We start from the raw sequence: 18,663 nt of genomic DNA, 5'->3' as shown, positions 1-18,663 counted from the left end.
GATGCAGATGGAACTTGAGACAACTTGCGCCACGTTTGCTCCGAAGTGCACGTACACGCGCAACAGTATGTTCATTTCGTTTAAATCGTTCTAGATTCCGTGCGTAGGGTAGGGTTACATACATATTTCTTCGCAGCGTAAACTGAAACAATTGCAGAATTGCGTGCGGCTAATAATGGTGCAATCGTCGACGGAGTAGCCGCGCGCAAATACGGAATGCCGGAATGCGCGAGTTCGATGACAATGAGCCGCGCGATTATTTTGCGTTCGCATCGCTACTCGCGGCATGCAATTATTATAATCATCCTGCATCTATGAATTGCACTCTTCGCAGTTGTATTGCATATGTGTCATGCTAATTTTCCGCGATCCCTGACTCTGATCGTCACCTCGTTATCGAGTCATCTCTAATGATACGTTTTAATCGTATTTTGCGCTGCTCGCATAACGAAAGAGCAATTAAGTCTATCAATGAACGTCTCAGAATGTGAGATTGGAGTGAGTTGATCTGCAATGTGTCATTCATGTTAATGCATTTGATTTGATAAATACGATTTATGATTCACTTGTTACAATTTTAATTTATTTTAATTTTTGAAATTAATGTTGGAATTACTGTGCCATTTGTATGCTCCTTTTTGTAGCTTTATATTTAAAATGAATCTTACAAATTACAGGCTTGCTCCACTTGCACTCTGTACGTTCCAATTGGGATGATCGAAAATTCGATCTTCCGTACCTTTTTCATTACTTGGTGCCCATTAAATCCTCCAGTTTCCGTGAAATTCTTTCAGCACTCGATCGCTGTGGGTAGAGCGCGTAATCAGTGGAATCGCGTTTCGCAAAGTCGACACTCCGATCTTCCCGTGAAATCCTCACACTTGATCCCGTTAAATGCAAGATAAATCTTTGCCACGCACGCACGTGGTTTCGCTTTTGCGCACTCAGAGTCGAGTCTGCTCTCAACGAAGATCGCGATCAATCAAAGCAATTGCAAACATCAAATCAGGCTTCTGCGTTTATTGCGACAATTCAATACACTATCTGGAAAATCGAGGCGAGAGAAAGCGTCACTGCGCGTACGAGAAAATCGAGTAACCGATTACACCGTTACGTAATTCGTTTCGAGTTCCATTAAATCGAGTCCATGAGATCCCTCGAAATTTCTCTTCATCTTGATCTTGATCCCAATTGACGAGAATTAGCGAAAATCGTTTCTCTTCAGGAAAGCCCTGTTTCGTGATGCCGTGCACGTGGTCGGAGACACACGTGAGCTAAATTACTGTAGCTGCGATTAACGGCGCCGATCCAGCAAGGTCGATGATCGTCATCGCTTTCGATCGTGGAACTCCGGAGTGCTCTTCGTTCTTCGTGTGCGTTGCTTCGTTGCTCGGATCGTGTGTCGCGTGTTCGTGAAACCAAACGCTTCCATTAAATGAGTTATCGCCGGCTGATTACGGGGCGCTGTCACGGTAGCGGCTGCTCAGAATTTAATTCACGTTCAACTGTGATGTAATTATTCACTGTACACGATCTCGCATAATGTGCGCGCAACGCGCGAACGTCAGATCGGAGATCCAAAAAGATCGTTCCGCGTGAGATGTCGGAATCAGTTCACGTATTAATAAGTGCCTCCAGAAATATCACACAATGAACAACGGGGTGCCTGAATAAACACATGCGATTCCTGAGAAGCGTCACGTAACATTTTTGCGAAGTGAACAAACTCGGACGATCGATGACTCGCGATAAAGCCCACGATTATTCACATGCGATCGATGCAATCGTGATATCATCCAGATATCAGAAATCGCAAGCGCGACGCTTTTCACGCTGGTCCTGACGTCACGCGGCGACCAACAAACTTGTTCAAGTCCGCGACTTCCGGAAATCTTCGCGAAGAAGACGCCGACCGATCGATCGATCGAGTAAGCAGCAGGCAAAATCACGGGAAATCCTTTCGGGAACGGATGATCCGCTGATCGTCGCGCCGATCGTGCGCGATCCGGCTCGCGCGCGATCGCGATTACGCGGCGCGCGGCGCCTGCTCTGACAATCAAATGGCAGTGATTAGAATAAGGTCTTATCAGCGTGAGCGTGCGCGGGGTACTGAACCGCGGAGCGCGGGGTAAAATCCAGTGCCCGTCCGGGCCCCTCCTCGTCGGTACGTACCTCAGAGTGGAGGGACAGACAGGTGCCCCGGCTTCTGTCTGTCTGTCTGTCTGTCTGGGGTCGCCGCCTTGGCCGCTTACTCGCACTTACTCGCACCGCGCCGACTTGAGGCAGGTACACGTTGCATCCATCGGAGAGAACATCGTGGAAAACCCGGGAGGGATTGATCGACGATCCTTTTCATGCAACTCGACATCGACATGGGATTTTGAAAACATGATTCCTTACGTATATTTTCTCTTGTGAGAAAGCAGAGTGTTGTTTTATTTTATTTTGTTAAATTGAAAGAAGAAGGTAAGGGAGAGATCTGGGAGGTTCGTACGGGAGAGATTAAGGGGGGAGCCTGCTTTAGAACGCTGAAAATAAGGTATATTTTACGAATTTTTTTGGAGAAACTATACAGCGGATCATTATAAAACTTTGATGCATTTATTAGTACATGTTTAAAGATAAAAAAAATTATTTTTTGATTTGAATATATCGCTTGTAGAGGTCGTCCTGGAGAAATCTTAGTGCAGCCGCGTCGCCGGCATTGCAAATTGGTGAGCATTCTCCTGCCTCCAAATTTCGTCTAAACTGAAAAATTGAAATATCTTCTCGTTATTTATGAATTCCCATCGTCGATGAACCAAAGAGAGAAGAAAAAAGTTGAAAAGTGCCAAAATGGTGGAGCTTAGAACACAAAAGTACGATTTTTAGGCAAAGTTGTTGAACTTTTTCATGCAAAAATAATTGTTTAACTTAATGTTTTTATGAATATTAAAGGTTCATCGACGATGGGAATTCATAAATAACGAGAAAATATTTCAATTTTTCAGTTGGGATGAAATTTGGAGGCAGGAGAATGCTCACCAATTTACAATGCCGGCTGCACTAAGATGCCTCCAGGACGACCTCTACAGGCGATATATTCAAATAAAAAATAATTTTTTTATCTTTAAACATGTATTAATAAATGCATCAAAGTTTTATAATGATCCGCTGTATAGTTTCTCCAAAAAAATTCGTAAAATTATACCTTATTTTCAACGTTCTAAAGCAGGCTCCCCCCTTAATCGGGCTGCTTAACCGGTTCAGGAAAGTGCAATTAGTTTAGAGATTAGCAATTAGTAAACTGGATCTGTCTCATTTTAAGCTCTATGAAGATATCAAAAGATATTAATGATTTAAGAACTGTTAGGCTATTAAGGTATTCGAATCTATGTAGAGACATGTATGTGGATTCAAGGTTTTCTCTAACGTGGTATTTTCTACGAACGCTGCGCGAGGCAGGTGAAATTTAAAATCCATAATTTCGCCGCTGCTGTTCATAAATACGGTACCTGAAAGCCGCGGAAAGTGCATAAGTAACACCATTCCTCGCATATTTAGTTCTACTCTTGATACATTTCGCTAGCGGTGACAACGTGAATTAAACGGATGACAGGAGTTGGATGACTGAGCTGATGCTGAGTCGACAGCATCGTTCGTTTCAGCAAATTATCCGTTCAGCACCGAAATAGACTGAGATGGACCGAACGCAGCGTGTTCCTTAAAGGCGGCATACATGGAGTCGAGATCGACGCGACGGGTTATTATTGTTCCTTCATAATCAAAGAGAAACGCGGTGCATGCGGACGCGGATGCTTTAACACCCGGCGTGCATGGTGCAATTAGCGATCACCCACGAATGACAAGCGTCCGCAATCCTCGAGCGAGTAGCAAGTTCAAGCTGACAAAACATCGTAGCACACTGAGTAACAACTGTGATGAATCAACGTTGATACAATATCTCGTTGCGTATTCGCAAAAGCACTGGAAGAAGAAGATAAAAATGAAGGCTCGAAATTGATTTGTGAAACATGAGTAATTAAAAAATGTGTTAAATATCATAAAATGTTAAAAAAAAATTCGTTAAAAAAATAAAAAAGAATGCACGTGATAAAATCTAGAATTCTTGATAACAATTCAAGCTACGACTTTATGCTTACGTTATACATTTTGCGGCCTCATCATTTATCTTTACTATTAGGTCTGCATTTCCGACAAGCATGACGGTATGAATCAATATCAATCGGAGAATGATTGCAATTTCGCGGAAGGGAAGAATCGCGCGGCGCCAGCGGTGGATCTCTTCCATTTGGACGCGGTAAATGAAGCGCACCTGTTCGCACACACGCGCTCGCACGCACACACGCAGCACACGCATGAGGCGGCCGAGCACGCCTTATTATCCTCCTTCGAAGGCCTCGTCCTACGAGTCATGCCAGATAAACCTGTTATATCTTTTCCGGATCTGGTTCCGCGACGGCAAGCGCAAATGCGAGCGGCTCACATTAAACAATTGGAATTTATAATGCACATGCGAGCGCATACGAGACGAGCGAGCCAGCGCCGCTCAATGTTCCGCCTCAATTTTTCGCGCGAGTACGCGTCGCGATTGGCCCGGCCGCTTTCGTTGCGAGCGAATTTACGACAATCTGTCGATGGTATTATCGTCGATTAATCCGTAATTGGTTATTAAGGGAGCGGCCTGAAAGACATTCTCAAATCGATAATTAGGTGCCGCGTGTCCGTTACGTTGTCGTTTATCTTGATTATCAGTAGATGCGTTCTTTTCTCCGCTTGTTTTCTGCTTCCCGCGTCTCCAATGAAAGAAGAACATTCCCGAGTTTCATCGGAGAACCAGCGAGGAAATCATAAGCAAAGCAGGCAGAACTGGCACTTGCGAACTCGGCAAGGAGCACTGTCGGAGACAAAAGTTTCTTCTCTCCATTTAGCGATTGTCAGGTCTCATCCGGAATTAAATTATCATTAATATAATTTAATGCAATCATTACATTTAATACAACCACTGATACTACCACTTGCTCTGCGACGAATTTTTGTCATGCTTTCGCGCATCGAATTAATAAAATAATACAAGAATACGGACTTCCTGAAAAGTTCCCTAGCGAGGACCAGCGAGGTAACGTTCTCGTTATCAGGATGATTCGTGAGGAGGATCGTGAACCAGGCAGACGAGAACGGAAGGGTTAACGCGCGGCCTTTCACATCGTTCGTGCGTTCTTCTTCTCCTTTTCTCAGCCGGTCCAGCTGACCGGCTTAACGACCACCGCCGGGAAGAGCTGGTGGTTCTCCCTTCAGTTCCCGTCGATGCTCGGTGTGTGCTCCAGTTGCCGGCACCGCCGATTGTCCAGTAGGCGGCTAATAGCCGCTTCACGTTAGGAATAATAACGGGGGCCCCCAGACACGCGTGTATCGGGTGTCAGCCGAAAGATGCAACGCCCCGAGGCGCTCTCTCGTCTTCAAACTTCTCCTTTTCTCTCCTGTGCTCGAGCGACAAAACGGCGCGCGCGGATCAAAGCGGATTCCCGTGGCCGTCGTGTAATATTGTGTGATTTATGGCGTGTGCTGCAATTTGTTATGTAATTTAATGTATTAATCGCGCCGCTGCGCCGAAGCGTCATTTCGTTCCTGGTTTCGTTCCTCTACGAAGTTGCTCATTGCTTCTAGATTTCATCGATATTAATGCAACTTTTTCGGATAGACTATATCGTTTGTAAATTAGAAAATGACGCTAATGATAATGTCTCGATTGCGGATCTTTATTACTTCTGTCTCTTCATGATCAAGTTGGATATATCGTGTTCACTCTCTGATTGGTATTGGAAACATAAAAAATCTTATATATTTAGATCTCACACTCACACGTGTATGTACGCTTAAAGTAACACAAAACAAATGGCGTTATTAAAAGCAAATGACAAGCAAGTGACGCGCGGAGAGTAAATTGTATTATTCATGCATTAAGAATCCGGGACCTAACACTTCGTTATCCCACGGTGAGCAGTTAACAGCCATGTCACGGTGAGAGTAATAAGGGCAGTCAGGTATTAGACGTCGGTCGAGAGGAGGCGGTACTCTGTATTTTTCTTGTTTCGGAATGTCCGAAGAGCCTGCAGAGAAAGGAAGATTCCCCTCAGATTGCTATGTTAGACTTCGGAAATTAAATTTGGAATCACAGCAACGCACGTGCACGTGACAGGTACCTCAGTTCGCGCGTGAAACTACGAACTTTCGAGAATGAACACAACGTCAGTTCTAAATGATCAGCTTCACAATCTCTTGCAAATTTTCGCTCCGTGCAATTTGCGACTTTGATTTTTCGCGCTGCGGATAATTGATCGGTTTGAAGCTGCCCGGAAAACCTCTGAGAATACATTATGGGGCGTCAGGTGGACTCGAAGCGGAAGTCTTCATTTTCCACGCGCGAAATTAGCGCGGGGTGAAGCATCTCGAAGCTATGACCCGCCGTCGGTTAATTCCAGCTCGTCTGTCATTCCCTTACGTCGACTCGTGCAGTCGATTTAGCGCATTCTCGTCTTCCTCCTCGCATCTACCGCCCGTCGTTCGAAAAGAAAGAATACCTCGCGTCACGGTCGTTAATCCCACTGCTATTTCTTGTTTGTATCTCTTCTGCTTATTAGCTGCCGGTGTGGCTGCCAGTCTCTAGCCGTTCGAACATTCATTCCCTTGATAGTTACGCTGGGAATGGGGTCCAAGCTCGGCTCCAAGCAAATTGGCAGTCATCCTAGATCAGACGTCAGGCGAGATTGAATTAATTATTGACTTAGCACTTTGTTGGGGTTTTATTGATGACTAGGTGTGCTAAGATAATGGAACTGAACTGTAATATGCTATGCGTTTTACATTGTCAATTCATCTTATTGTTAGTTGTGATGACTTTCGGACCTCCTTCGGCGATGAAAGCATGCTACTTGCTTTTATCGATAGAAAAGGCTTCTCTCTCTCGGCCTCCAAGAATGACGTACGCTGCTCTCTGATGGTGAAAGCAAGAACCACGTTCGCCAGACAATGATAATTTCAAAATTTATATTATTTTTAATAACATTCCTGGATCCAATCTCTCTGAGTTTTAATTTAATGAATAATAGATCTAAGATATTATTTTTACAAGTTTGTATCTGTAGAAATAAAGTTTTAAATCTCATTATATTTTTTTTTCTTGCATTTTCTCTGTTGAATAATATTTTCTGAATATTTTGATGCATATAAATAAAATGTGTTTTGTATGCTTAGGCTTAATAAGTATATACTGCTTATTATAATCATGATCATGAAGTTAAGTTTACGATCACTGATTACTCACCGACAATCGGTTAAATCAGTTCTTCGGTTATCACTTCGTGAGGGAAGAAAATTGAAAAGAGAGATATAATAAAAATAATCAGTGTAAAAAACAATTTCTTTTGATATATATTTTTATAAATCGAGGATATATTATTAATAAGAAAACTAGGGGAGAGAACATACATTTATTCGTCTAATTTTCTATTTGGTCGTATCGACAATTGAACAATAAACTTCGCAAATACCACATCGACGACATACCAATACACTCTGCGATATTTTGACAGACAGTACAGTGTAATGAGAGTAAGATTATTTTAATTATACAGCAAATCATTCGTTGGTCCCGTAATGACTAAAATCGTTGCCTCAGATTAACATCATCCAGCATATATTAATTTGTATATTTTTGTATAAAAAATAATGTAATACAAAAACACATATTAGTACAAGATTGCGCATGGAAAATGCTTAGTTGCATGGAGCACTAAAATCTGATAGTAACTCAGCAACAATAAATATTTAAACCTCTACCATCCTCCATATTTTACTCTTAACATAATTATTGTACTTTTTATTTTGTTGTAACATTTACTTTTATGATAACTTCGTTCAATTTCTTCATCTGAGCGTAGTTCTTTGACGATAATACAGCAATGATTTTAACGAGTAATTAAATCCATGCTCTCTTCGATGTTCAAGTGTCGCCGATTTCCTCGACAGGCTATAATGCCTTGTTGATTAAACCTACTATTATTGTCCCTGTTCAGCACAACGTTACAGCAAGTATTATCGTACATATAGTATATATATACACATACGTATATGATTGCCATTCCAGAGTTACTCCATCGTTTAAAATACAGTTGCAACATAACGCTTTGAACTAATACATTAATTCGATATTTGTTACTCTTAACGATGCGAGCCACTCTAGAATATTTGCGCTTGAAGTGTAAACTGAATCTGAGAAATTAAAAAAAAAACTGTATACGAAAAGAAGAACGGATAAAAATATATTACATACATCGATTTTACATTTAACACGTTTATAATAATCTCTATATTTATAACGTATATACAACACGTATGTATTTAATATTCTACATGTAGTTTCAACGTGCACGAAGATCCGGTTCCGATACATCGCAAGATTTTCTTTCGATTCTTCGTGGACGCTCGAAAAAAAAAATGTAAATCATTCGGTGGGAAGTCCAGATTGCAGTTCGCAGATTACTTTTTCTACAAATTCGCCTTGTGGAAATGAATGATCGTACCATGCGCCGTGAATATAAATTAATTGATCGATTAATCGATTGATCGGAAATCACTTCATACGCGGATACGTAATTATTAATAAATAGAAAGCAACGTTGTATTACATGAGCCACGTGACGCGACGAGGATATTTTTACGTGCCTGCGCGAAAAATCATGCGAAGTATCACATCTATATCTACGCGCGCTTTTGCAACTCGTGACTTTCACCGCGTAACACATTTAAGAGGATATTATCTACGGAGTTCGCACAGTAACATTGATGGTGCGCCGGCAAAAGTGGCACAAGGCGACACGTAATACTGTATTACACCTATTACGTTGTTAACGTGTATTCCTGTAGGCTACACGACCGATTTCTGACGCAGCGATTGTTTCGAGACTTTATTCGTTTGAAATTTCCCTCGTTCACGAGACTAAGTATTTATTTAGTTCTTGAATAACAATTAACGACGAAATAACTTGACGTGCTCGCATCACTTTGACACATTTATACAACGCGTCTCGCGAAGTCGTGCGTTACACAACGTGCGAAACAAAACCATTTACGTAAACTTTAAATACTGAGGATTTATATCTCATATAATATTTGCACGCCTGGCACATCGTTTAATTGCTCGCAATTCGAAAAGTATTGCAAAATTTATTGCTCGCGGATATCAATGACTGTTTAACGCCAATCGCTGCTCCAGTCTGATTTAATCCTCGTGAGTCGCCGGATATAGGGGGAAATTCGAAGCTAGGATTGATTACAGGTGCCAGGTGCCAGCGACCTACAACCACGTGCTATCTGAGCGCGCCATCACTTCGAGATCGATTGCTCCTCGAGGACCTCGTTGACTCTCAGCTTGATCTCCTTCCAGGAATACTGTATGTCCTTACTCTCACTAAATCGGGAGCAGATGGCGAACCGCAGGAAATACATATCGTTTATCTTGGACGGGACGAGATGTATGTTTCCTGCACCGTTAATCCTCTTCAGGAGCGTCTCGTTCAGCTCGTTCGAACCCTGCAAACCGTGCATTACTTTTTATTTATAAAAGTTATATAACAGAATATAAAAAATTCGTAACTGATTAATTAGTTGTTAATTACGGAAGCATTCTTTCATTAATTAGCAGTTCAGCGAAAGTGAGCTTAAAAATTATGATATTCACAGGAAATTCTAGTATAATATTAATTTAAGAAAATGTTATCTTTTTTATATGAATATAATATTTGTCAAAGACACTTCTTATATACTTGTTAAAGTTAAATTTAATTACCTTCAATCGGAAGCATACTAATCCCATGAGGACTTCGCTGACGATTTCGAAGCGCGGATCCGAGCGGACCATCGCCTCGAATTCATGCGCTTGAGCGATATGCGATCTGATGAACTTCTGCAGGTTCTCGATTCCGTAGAGCCTCAGCACGAACCAGAGCTTCAGGGCGCGGAATCTGCGTCCAAGTGGAATTTGCCAGTGCTGCAACGAAGCAGACAAAGATCGGTTAACATGAATGTTTTAGTAACATCCATTTTTAAAAATCAAATGACGATAAAACGCATTCGCAGTTGCGTTGTGAACACGATGTAAGCAGCTTTCGACAGGATTAAGCAGTACATTACCCTGTAATCTGGTGCTGAACCCTGCATGTCGTGCTTCAGGTACAGAGGATCGACGTTGAAGGCGTTTATGACATACGTCGGATCTTTGAGCCACATGGCCGAGCAGTCAAAGTTGACCAGCATCCACTTGTGAGGGTTGAAATTGAACGAATCCGCCATCTCGATGCCGTTCATCAGGTATCGGAATTCCGGGCAGATGAAAGAGGATCCTGCAATCAAACGAGTGGCTTGGTTCGTGTTTCGTTTCACGCGAAAACGTTTCACGATTGAATAATTCGCCATTTTCTACGAGAATGTTAATTTCCCTGCGTAATTTACCTGCGTAAGCGGCGTCCACGTGCAGCCAAATACCCTCGCGGTTCGCCACGACGCCCATCTCGTCGAGACAATCGAAGGCACAGCAAACGGTGGTGCCCAAAGTAGCGACCGCCTGCGATAGGATTTTGATAAGAAACTATTCCTCAACAATCTACCTTAGCAATTAAGTTAACATTTTTATTGGGTGGAACATGATGAATTGATCCAGAGAAGAAGAGAATGATATAATATTAACCGAACTCTAGACTTACATAAAATGGAATAAGCCCTTGTTCCTTGTCCTTCTGGATTGCCTCTGCCAATGTGTCGCCACGAAGCCTATATTTCTCATCGACTTCCAGTTGTTTGAATTTCACTCCACCGAGAAGTCCGGCGCGTTCAACTGAGCTGTGCGCCTGACCTGGAAATAGCATAGTTTTATTGCACGTTATCTCGCGTGATATTAATTTATGTGATTAAGTATTCAATAGAATACTATAAACACAGATTAATTATTATCTATTATTGACGACGTAATTGTTTTCAATTCTCCTTTTATCGTAGATGAAGAAGCAGAGAATGCTCCATTGTTTCAGCACAAAGGCGCCTCATCGAGATTCCGATTTCGCTCGATATTTCCAATTGCAAAAAAGAAATAGCTTCGCTATTATTTGTCACATCGAGCAGAGTCAAGCGGCACTTTCGTCATTTCGATAAATCGCACCGCGAAATTGTTATGGAAGTTGAGAAGCATAGGGAAAATTCGGTCTCTCTGAAGTATAACTGGAGCGGTTATTACGAGTTGCCATGGCGACAAAGTGCTGCTTGATGAAGTGCCGTGAACCCCATACTCACCCTATCACTCCAACCCTCTCATCCCTCCCGTCCTGTTCACATGTCGACGCGCTGATTGTGCGCCCGGTCACTGAAAGCGACCGGACACTTTTCAGCATTATGTCAGTACGCGTCGCCATGAATACGAATGAAAAATCGCTATCGTAAATCAAAAATATGTGTGGTAATTTTGATGATTGCAATAGTACGTTGAAAAGATATCGTCATTTATCGGTGATTTATTGATTTCTTGGAAAAACCAGTAGTTGCAATAATAAATCAGTGAACTTATCGCATGATAACTTTACAGATTGCTTTAGTAAAACGACAAGAGCTTAAAAGTGTTCTAAATTTAATTTCTAAATTCTCAATCTAAATTTAAAATTTGGAATCTAAAATTTCGAAAAATGCTATCACGAATCATTCCGTTCCAAGCAAAGCGCTTATCACGTGCGATAACAAACCTCGCGGGTTTTAAAACAAACGGTCTAAAATTGCTATAAATTTCTGAAAAATTTCTGATGTAATAAAACTCTTTTGATTTAACGACCTATGAATAGTGACTTCTTCGAGTTTTGTAGAACATATTTTTCTTATAATGTCTTTACTATTCTATTACTATATGAGCAGCTTGCATAGCTCGTTTAGCACTCTTCGAAATACGTGTCACAGAGTTCAAGTGTTCATTAAAGCCATTGAACTGTGCGCTACGCTCGGCGGACATACATCGTTGTATGTTATTTCCCATCCAACGGAGACAAACAAGAACACACATATATACACACACACATACACAGACAGAGAGAGCACAGTCGATGGAGAAATAATTTATATGATCCGATAGTCGCGCGTGTCGCACATAAATTTATCTCGGATTGAAATAATTCTCATCGTTCGACATTTAAAGAATCAGTTGACACGTGCGCACAGCGTTTTGACAAAAATTTTATAAGACTTCACGTACCAATATTGCAAATAATTAGAGTATACTCACAGGAACAATACGCGACCAGCTTGTTGACGATCTCGTTGTCCGTCCAATCGGGATGCTGCTCTTTAATTTGTCTTATCTTCTTGGCCTTCGCTCCTAGTAACGCAACCAACGTAGCCTCGCTCGCTGTCCCCTGTAAAAAAGTAAAATTGCACTTTTAATGATAACTCCCCTTCATTTCACGGGTAATTACTGTCTCGATACAGCTTCTTAAAGCTTAGCAGCTTCTATAAACATATTGCCTCTCCGAAGTGTTTTCTTACCTGAATAACGCCACCGCCTTTTCCACCACTGCAGGCAAGAAACTCTTTCGGCAAGTCCAACATTTTTCCTAGCCAATCCAGCATGACTACTTCCAACTCAGTACAGGCTGGACTTGCGATCTGGAATCCAGAAAAATTGTTGTAAAAATTGATCAAAATAATAACTTGCTTTCGAGCGTTCAATATTTTCTCATTTTATCATTTTACTTTTATTCTTCCATTGCTTCATTAAAAGAAACATATTTTTATTATCGAGTGTGTCGAGTGTAATACAGAATATAAAATACATTATCAGATTATTAAAAAAAATACATTTTTCACGTTTCACAGAATCTTTAAGATATAAGTGTACAAGGATTTTATCATAAATTACGTTACAATTTTAAGCCATCTACGTAACAGCAACATGTACAAAATGTAACATAATGATTATTTCAAGCGGAAAGAGTACTTGAAGTTTTCGATCACGAGCTTACCCACGTGAATCCAATACACGCGATAGCTCCGCTTAACATATCGGCCAGAATCGCGGGGTATGATTGAGCAGTAGGGAAGTACGCGTGGAATTTCGGACTGTGCCAATGAGTAACCTGCAAACATTTACAATTTATTAGTTCATTCCATTTCTTTACGGAAAAAAATACAAATTTCATAATAAAATTAAATGTCAAATATCAAATCTTGCTCTCTACTTCAGTTTCGCCTAGTTCGTGGTATATCAGTCATCGTTACGGTAACTCGAACAAACTGATCGTCCACGTTATTCTACAAAGTCTACTCATGCGTCTTGTACGATTACTCACTCCTGGCATTATCACTCTTTCGATGTCGGCCATTATATCCTTCCATTGTTCGGGCGTCTGCGGTGCTTCCGATGGTAAGAGCGGCTTCAGGTATCCTGGCTCCACTGTGGGCAGAACTCTCCTGGAAATTTATAAAATTTATTCGTCTTGAGTGTGCACTTTCGATTAAAATTGCGCTTATCCCGTTAATGTTATTTTACGTTGAACCAACAAGTGGGATGATGGTGATAGAGAAGTTTCAGTAATACAGAAAATCATAATTACGTTTGAAAATAATTTAGTTTCCGTTTACTCGGTAAATTCGTGTATCTTCGCTACTTTGTACCTTCAATTCAGTACAGTCGAAAGGAGAATCGAAAATTCTTCGATTCTCCAAGATAGAACATTCGGTGTTCTTTGATGCTTCTACCTTTAATTTCCTGAACGTTATTTTAATGAAATCTTAAGAATATTGATATTGTTCGAGAGCGGAAATAAGGGAAGTGCTTATGCATCATAAATCTTTCATTTATTCTTATTTTCTGTTGTTGAGGACAATTATAAAGCTTTCCAAGAATGTTACTAACGGTTGAATGGATATCACAACGAATATGTAGAAATGTGATTTATCAAATTCTGAATAAATCTATTACTGAACTTAGAAAACTCTAGCAATAGGATGCATTATATCTTTATATACAAGCAAGCATTGTTTTGTAATTACGACGATGTACAGTTATTTTATTCACCTGTCTCTGATATTTTCCAAGTAGGTAGTGATGTATTCCGCCATATCCTTGGCGTAATCCTTGAAGTTGTCGGGATCCATGATTTATTTTCTTCCGCCTGCAACATGTGTCGAAACGAGATTATTGCTAAGACGGATTGATATCAGAAGCATCCATCGATGTTGATTATCCTGTGCGTTTATGTAGATTATGGTAGGCGTGGTTTCGGTATCCTTGGCATATAAATGTTGCTGCAATATGCATTTTGGATGAATTTATCAGCAATTATCGAATTTATAGATGCGGATTGCATATTATTTATCTTTCAAGAACGAGCAATCGTTTATGCAAATATGGAATAAAAATAAAAAATGGAACGATTTCATTTCCGCATATTATGTGACAAGATTCAGGTGATCAGAGATCCCGTTAGCAACATGATAATTGTGCAATAACAGTTTGTGGAAAGCGTGTGAAACGACTAAGGCCGTTTTGAGGGGAATTCAAGGATGCACGTTGATAAAAACGACGGTTATAGATAAAAAGTGAAAGCAGACAATAGTATTAGTCATTATGATGCAAGAATTACTTAATGCGCGGGAATTATATTGGCGTGATACTGTCTGGATATTAAATATATATAATATATGCAATGCTATATATATATTTAACAATATGTATTGTATTGTTAAAAATACAATACAGGTAATGTATTGTTAAAGATAGAACAAGTTGCTCGCTCAATATTTTTCCCATTTTTAGCGATAGAATTAGACTATTCGAGACCGAAGGATGATGTGTTTCTGCGAAACTGAAGAATAATTAATTGTTGAACGCGAGATATGAGATAAATTATTATTGCGATAAATAATGATGTTTAGCATACTTTATAGATCTTGTTAACATATCAGTGGATAATGTGCAAGCGGTTTGCGATTTTAATTATTAATAAGTGGAACTTTAGTCAATCTGGTTTTCTAATAACTTTAATGTAATATGAATGACTAGAAATAGTTAGAGAATTCATATTTTTTAACATTGTTGTTTTGTACGTAACAATCTTACTCGTTGAAGTTTTAATAATCAAGAAAAAGGAAGGTATAAATCAGATTTACCGCGTAATTTGAAACGAACAACGTCACACACTTGCGTCAGTTCGCTCATCTCGCTTTCCAGCTTTCTTTCTCTTTAAAAAGAAGATATTAAATGGTAAAAATACGTGTGCGTTTGGCCTTTTCAGCAAAACATTTAAATATGCCTAGGTATCGATAATTAACGGTATATTGCCTCTGATGACGTACAGATCTTGAGAAACTCGGTAGCAGGTGAGGGAGATGCATGTGCGTCGGTACCAACCATTACTTGTTGGAGAATGTGTCGACGATTGGGAGTGGAAGGAGAAGGACGACGAGATCGAAAGAACGATCGTGCGACGATCGTTCTTTCGATCAGTAAAATCGCCTTCGTAGAGAAGTAAGAGTGAACTCGCTCGTAATGACCATGACTCATTTTCACGGAGCTGGTTTCGTTCGAGCCGCTGCTTGTCCGCTGGTCTATCATACCGAAACGCGATTTTGTCTAGTACGATTTTTATGCATTCGATTATGACGCACTCGAAAATTTCGCAACGCGATCGGCTGTGTACAGGTGCGCCGCGAGAAAATGAGAAAATCCTGTTTAAACGATAAATTGCTCGCTGAATTGCAAGCTTCCCAGCTATCCCGAAAAAAGGGTTCAGAGTAAAAGCGACGAAGTCTCTCAATTTTAACCCAGCCAGCGTAATTGAACGTTGAATTACAATTTTCTTTGTGCAACAAATTGCGATTAAATTCAGAGAGAAATGTAATATTTGTTATATTATTTAGGTTTATTTTATTTAGATTTATATTAACTCGTTTGTAAAGCTTCTCGAGATGCATTGAGTGTGTTGAAATAATAATGAAATTGTTTCTTTCGAACGTTCAAGTCTCTTCGGAGACTTCGTCTTGCCGCATGAGGAAATGCGGGGATCCCCTAATGAATAACTCCTCGCGCGATTAGAGAAAATTCCCGCGACTTCGGAAGGAAATCCCCTCCCGATGCTGCAACAGCGTGTTTTTCTCGGAGTAGACTCTTTCCGCGTGAATAAATTAGAGATTGCGGGTCATTGAGTTCTTTCTTATTGAGGACCTTATTTTTGGGCTACCGCGTTTCATTTACTATATTTATTATTAATTAAATCGACATTGTCGGATAGAATCAAGCGACGCGATAGCGTAAAAAATATATGCAAGATTTTTTATATACTTGGCGTATTTTTTTGTAAGGTTTTTTTAGTTTTAATTTATTTTTGCTGGACTGTTTTAAATTGAGATAATGACCCGCTCGCGAAAAACAGCTGAAAATAGCCTGCATATTATGCAATCTCGAAATAGCGCTTAATCCTTTTTTCTTCGAAGTTTAATAATCATTCCCCGCGAGCGCGAGGGATTAATTTAGCGCGATAATGCAATCGACGAGCTTTTCGCTCCCGACTATGTTGGAGTGATAGGTTTAATGAAGCAAAAGCTCAATAATCAACTTTGGACATGCTGTGCGCGTTTAGAGACTAACGAGCGCTGTGTTAACGTTAAGGTTTATGCCTTGACATCAATCATGAGACTTTCGCGGTCCTGATCGCTCTCTTACTTTCAAACGCGTCACGTCAATGTTTTATTAAAGCACGTTAAAATATATAAAAATACTCACGTAATACGCTAAACAGAAATTTATCGTCGTGAATGAATTAGCGCCATTATGCGATCCATTAAACGTATCATAACTTGGCTGCAACTTTTGTCATTGGCAAATTGCACGTTTTATTGCTCCAATTTACTGTAATTTTACAAAATGTGATTTAAAGTGCGCGAGGCTAAACGACGCGACGTGACAATTCGCAAATGTTATTCATCTCGCTACCTCCTCCGTTTTTTGGAGACGAAAAATTGTTCTCTGCGGTTCTAAAAATTCATCCTAAATTTTCAAGACTACCATTACACCTATCAAATAAAATTATGCGAAACGCTCAAAATGAAACAGCCATATTCGCATGTAACGAAAAGCGCTTAAAAAATACAGAAAATCCTAATTCGCAGCTGAAGGCAGACTGAAATTCTCGACTCACGTTTGAGGTGTCCCTGGATTTGACGTTTCACCGGACGCTCCTTTTGACAGCTACGGTCCACGTGCGTGTGGGTGTCTGTGCGGCTGACAGGTGCCGTGGCGACGATTCCGCTTGGCGATTTTCAGCGCGCGCGACTGCTTTTCCGCAACGGATTGCCGCACGGTCCGTGCGGCGCCGAGCTTTATGTAACTCCCCACTCTGGGTCGTTCACCAACGGTGCCGTTCGGCCAATCGCGATCATATCGTCGAGATTCGCTCACCTTGTGCCGCCGTGGGTGCCACCGCCGAGGTCGAAGATCGATAAGGGATACCGCGATGGATAGCAGCCGGTCACTCGGTTAGTGGCGTGGGTGGTGGGCGCGTTGATTCTGTTGAGCGAGTGCGACTGTGTATCGCCTGTTGGTCCACATGGCTGTCCGTTGCTTGATCATCTGGCAGGGCCAGTTGCCAATTGCAAATGGAATTTATTGAGGGGAGGAAAGGAGATCTTATTTAATAATGATTAATGATTATAATTTATTGAAAGAAGTGTTACTTTTAGGATTTAAGTTTAAGCTCTCTCGAGTATCTTCACGCGACAAGAGTGTCATTTAATTTTATTAGAGATACACGTGTTGACGGAATCATCAAGGCGCGTATTGGCGATTATGACGGTATAAATTTGATACGTGCATCATTCCATTCAAGAATTAACTTGGTATTTTAAGTAAGCCGGGACAATCTCTGTCTGATCTCTTTCGGGGAGATAAGATTACCGGCTACGTGAAGAAGTCGATGTCGCGGAGCTGAAGAGACATAATCTTGATGTTGATTGGCATCTCGAAGACGAAATTAGGGCGTCACCGTTTAAGACGATATCTTCCCTGCAATTTAATTACAAGCGCGAAATCAAGGAGGCATTCACACGACAAATCGAATTATTCTGAATAAGCTCGATTCCAGTTTTGACTCGTGCACGTTCTGCGTCGCGGAGTCGGCAGGTACACTTGACACTCGCTGGCACGAGACCTCGGTCGATCTGATCGTGATCTAGAAAGGAATCTCAGGAACGAAAACTTATATCCTTTCACAATAGCGTGGCGAACGAAGGTTGCTCTATGAAAATCGCGAACTCGCATGACGAAAACACCGATAAAATATTACTTGACACAATTTTCTTTTATCTTTTCTATAAATTATTCTCCTGAAATAGCAGACAGGCAAACTTGTTTTAATAATATTCAAACTGTCGTAAAAATATCATCGTTTGCACCTAAAAAATTGCAGTCACACGACTTATTCATGCTCGAATAAATTTATCCGCGCAAGAAACACATTTGATTTGACAGTACGTAAAATTTTTAAAATATCCAACCTGTCGTGAATATGATTCCTCGAACATCGCCGAGTATCGCAGTAGTCGCCAATTTTATTAGTCCCGACATCGAGATCGGAT

At 40.7% G+C, this 18,663-nt stretch overlaps 1 protein-coding gene and 1 long non-coding RNA gene across 2 annotated transcripts in view; both read right to left on the bottom strand.

Moving 5' to 3' along the window:
- The window catches only part of LOC109611347, a 55,687-nt gene extending 53,616 nt beyond the window's left edge, over positions 1-2,071 (bottom strand). The window contains exon 1 of the long non-coding RNA XR_002193726.2: positions 740-2,071. This is a non-coding gene — a long non-coding RNA (uncharacterized LOC109611347). The remainder of the gene's footprint in view (positions 1-739) is intronic.
- Positions 2,072-7,471: 5,400 nt separating this feature from the next.
- Positions 7,472-17,407, bottom strand: LOC105285298 (aromatic-L-amino-acid decarboxylase). The gene is made up of 11 exons (XM_011349433.3): positions 17,229-17,407; positions 14,108-14,204; positions 13,380-13,500; positions 13,053-13,166; positions 12,577-12,696; positions 12,317-12,446; positions 10,761-10,909; positions 10,510-10,621; positions 10,192-10,400; positions 9,848-10,048; positions 7,472-9,591 (listed from the first exon to the last, which is right to left on the bottom strand). Exons 2-11 carry the CDS (start codon positions 14,185-14,187, stop codon positions 9,385-9,387), a joined length of 1,443 nt encoding a protein of 480 aa, XP_011347735.1. The 5' UTR covers positions 14,188-14,204; positions 17,229-17,407; the 3' UTR covers positions 7,472-9,384.
- Positions 17,408-18,663: the final 1,256 nt, after the last annotated feature.

The sequence above is a fragment of the Ooceraea biroi genome, chromosome 11 (genome assembly GCF_003672135.1).
Source record: "Ooceraea biroi isolate clonal line C1 chromosome 11, Obir_v5.4, whole genome shotgun sequence".
Taxonomy (NCBI): domain Eukaryota; kingdom Metazoa; phylum Arthropoda; class Insecta; order Hymenoptera; family Formicidae; genus Ooceraea; species Ooceraea biroi.
This window is presented reverse-complemented; position numbering and strand designations above follow the sequence as displayed.

Bases quoted from the DNA above. Each gene is read 5' to 3' on its own strand.
- LOC105285298 (XM_011349433.3), bottom strand. From the start codon at position 14,187: ATGGATCCCGACAACTTCAAGGATTACGCCAAGGATATGGCGGAATAC. The intron at 13,501-14,107 runs GTGAATAAAATA...ATAAATTTCCAG, and splicing joins TTGGAAAATATCAGAGACAG to GAGAGTTCTGCCCACAGTGG. The intron at 12,697-13,052 runs GTAAGCTCGTGA...TCTGGATTCCAG, and splicing joins CGTGTATTGGATTCACGTGG to ATCGCAAGTCCAGCCTGTAC.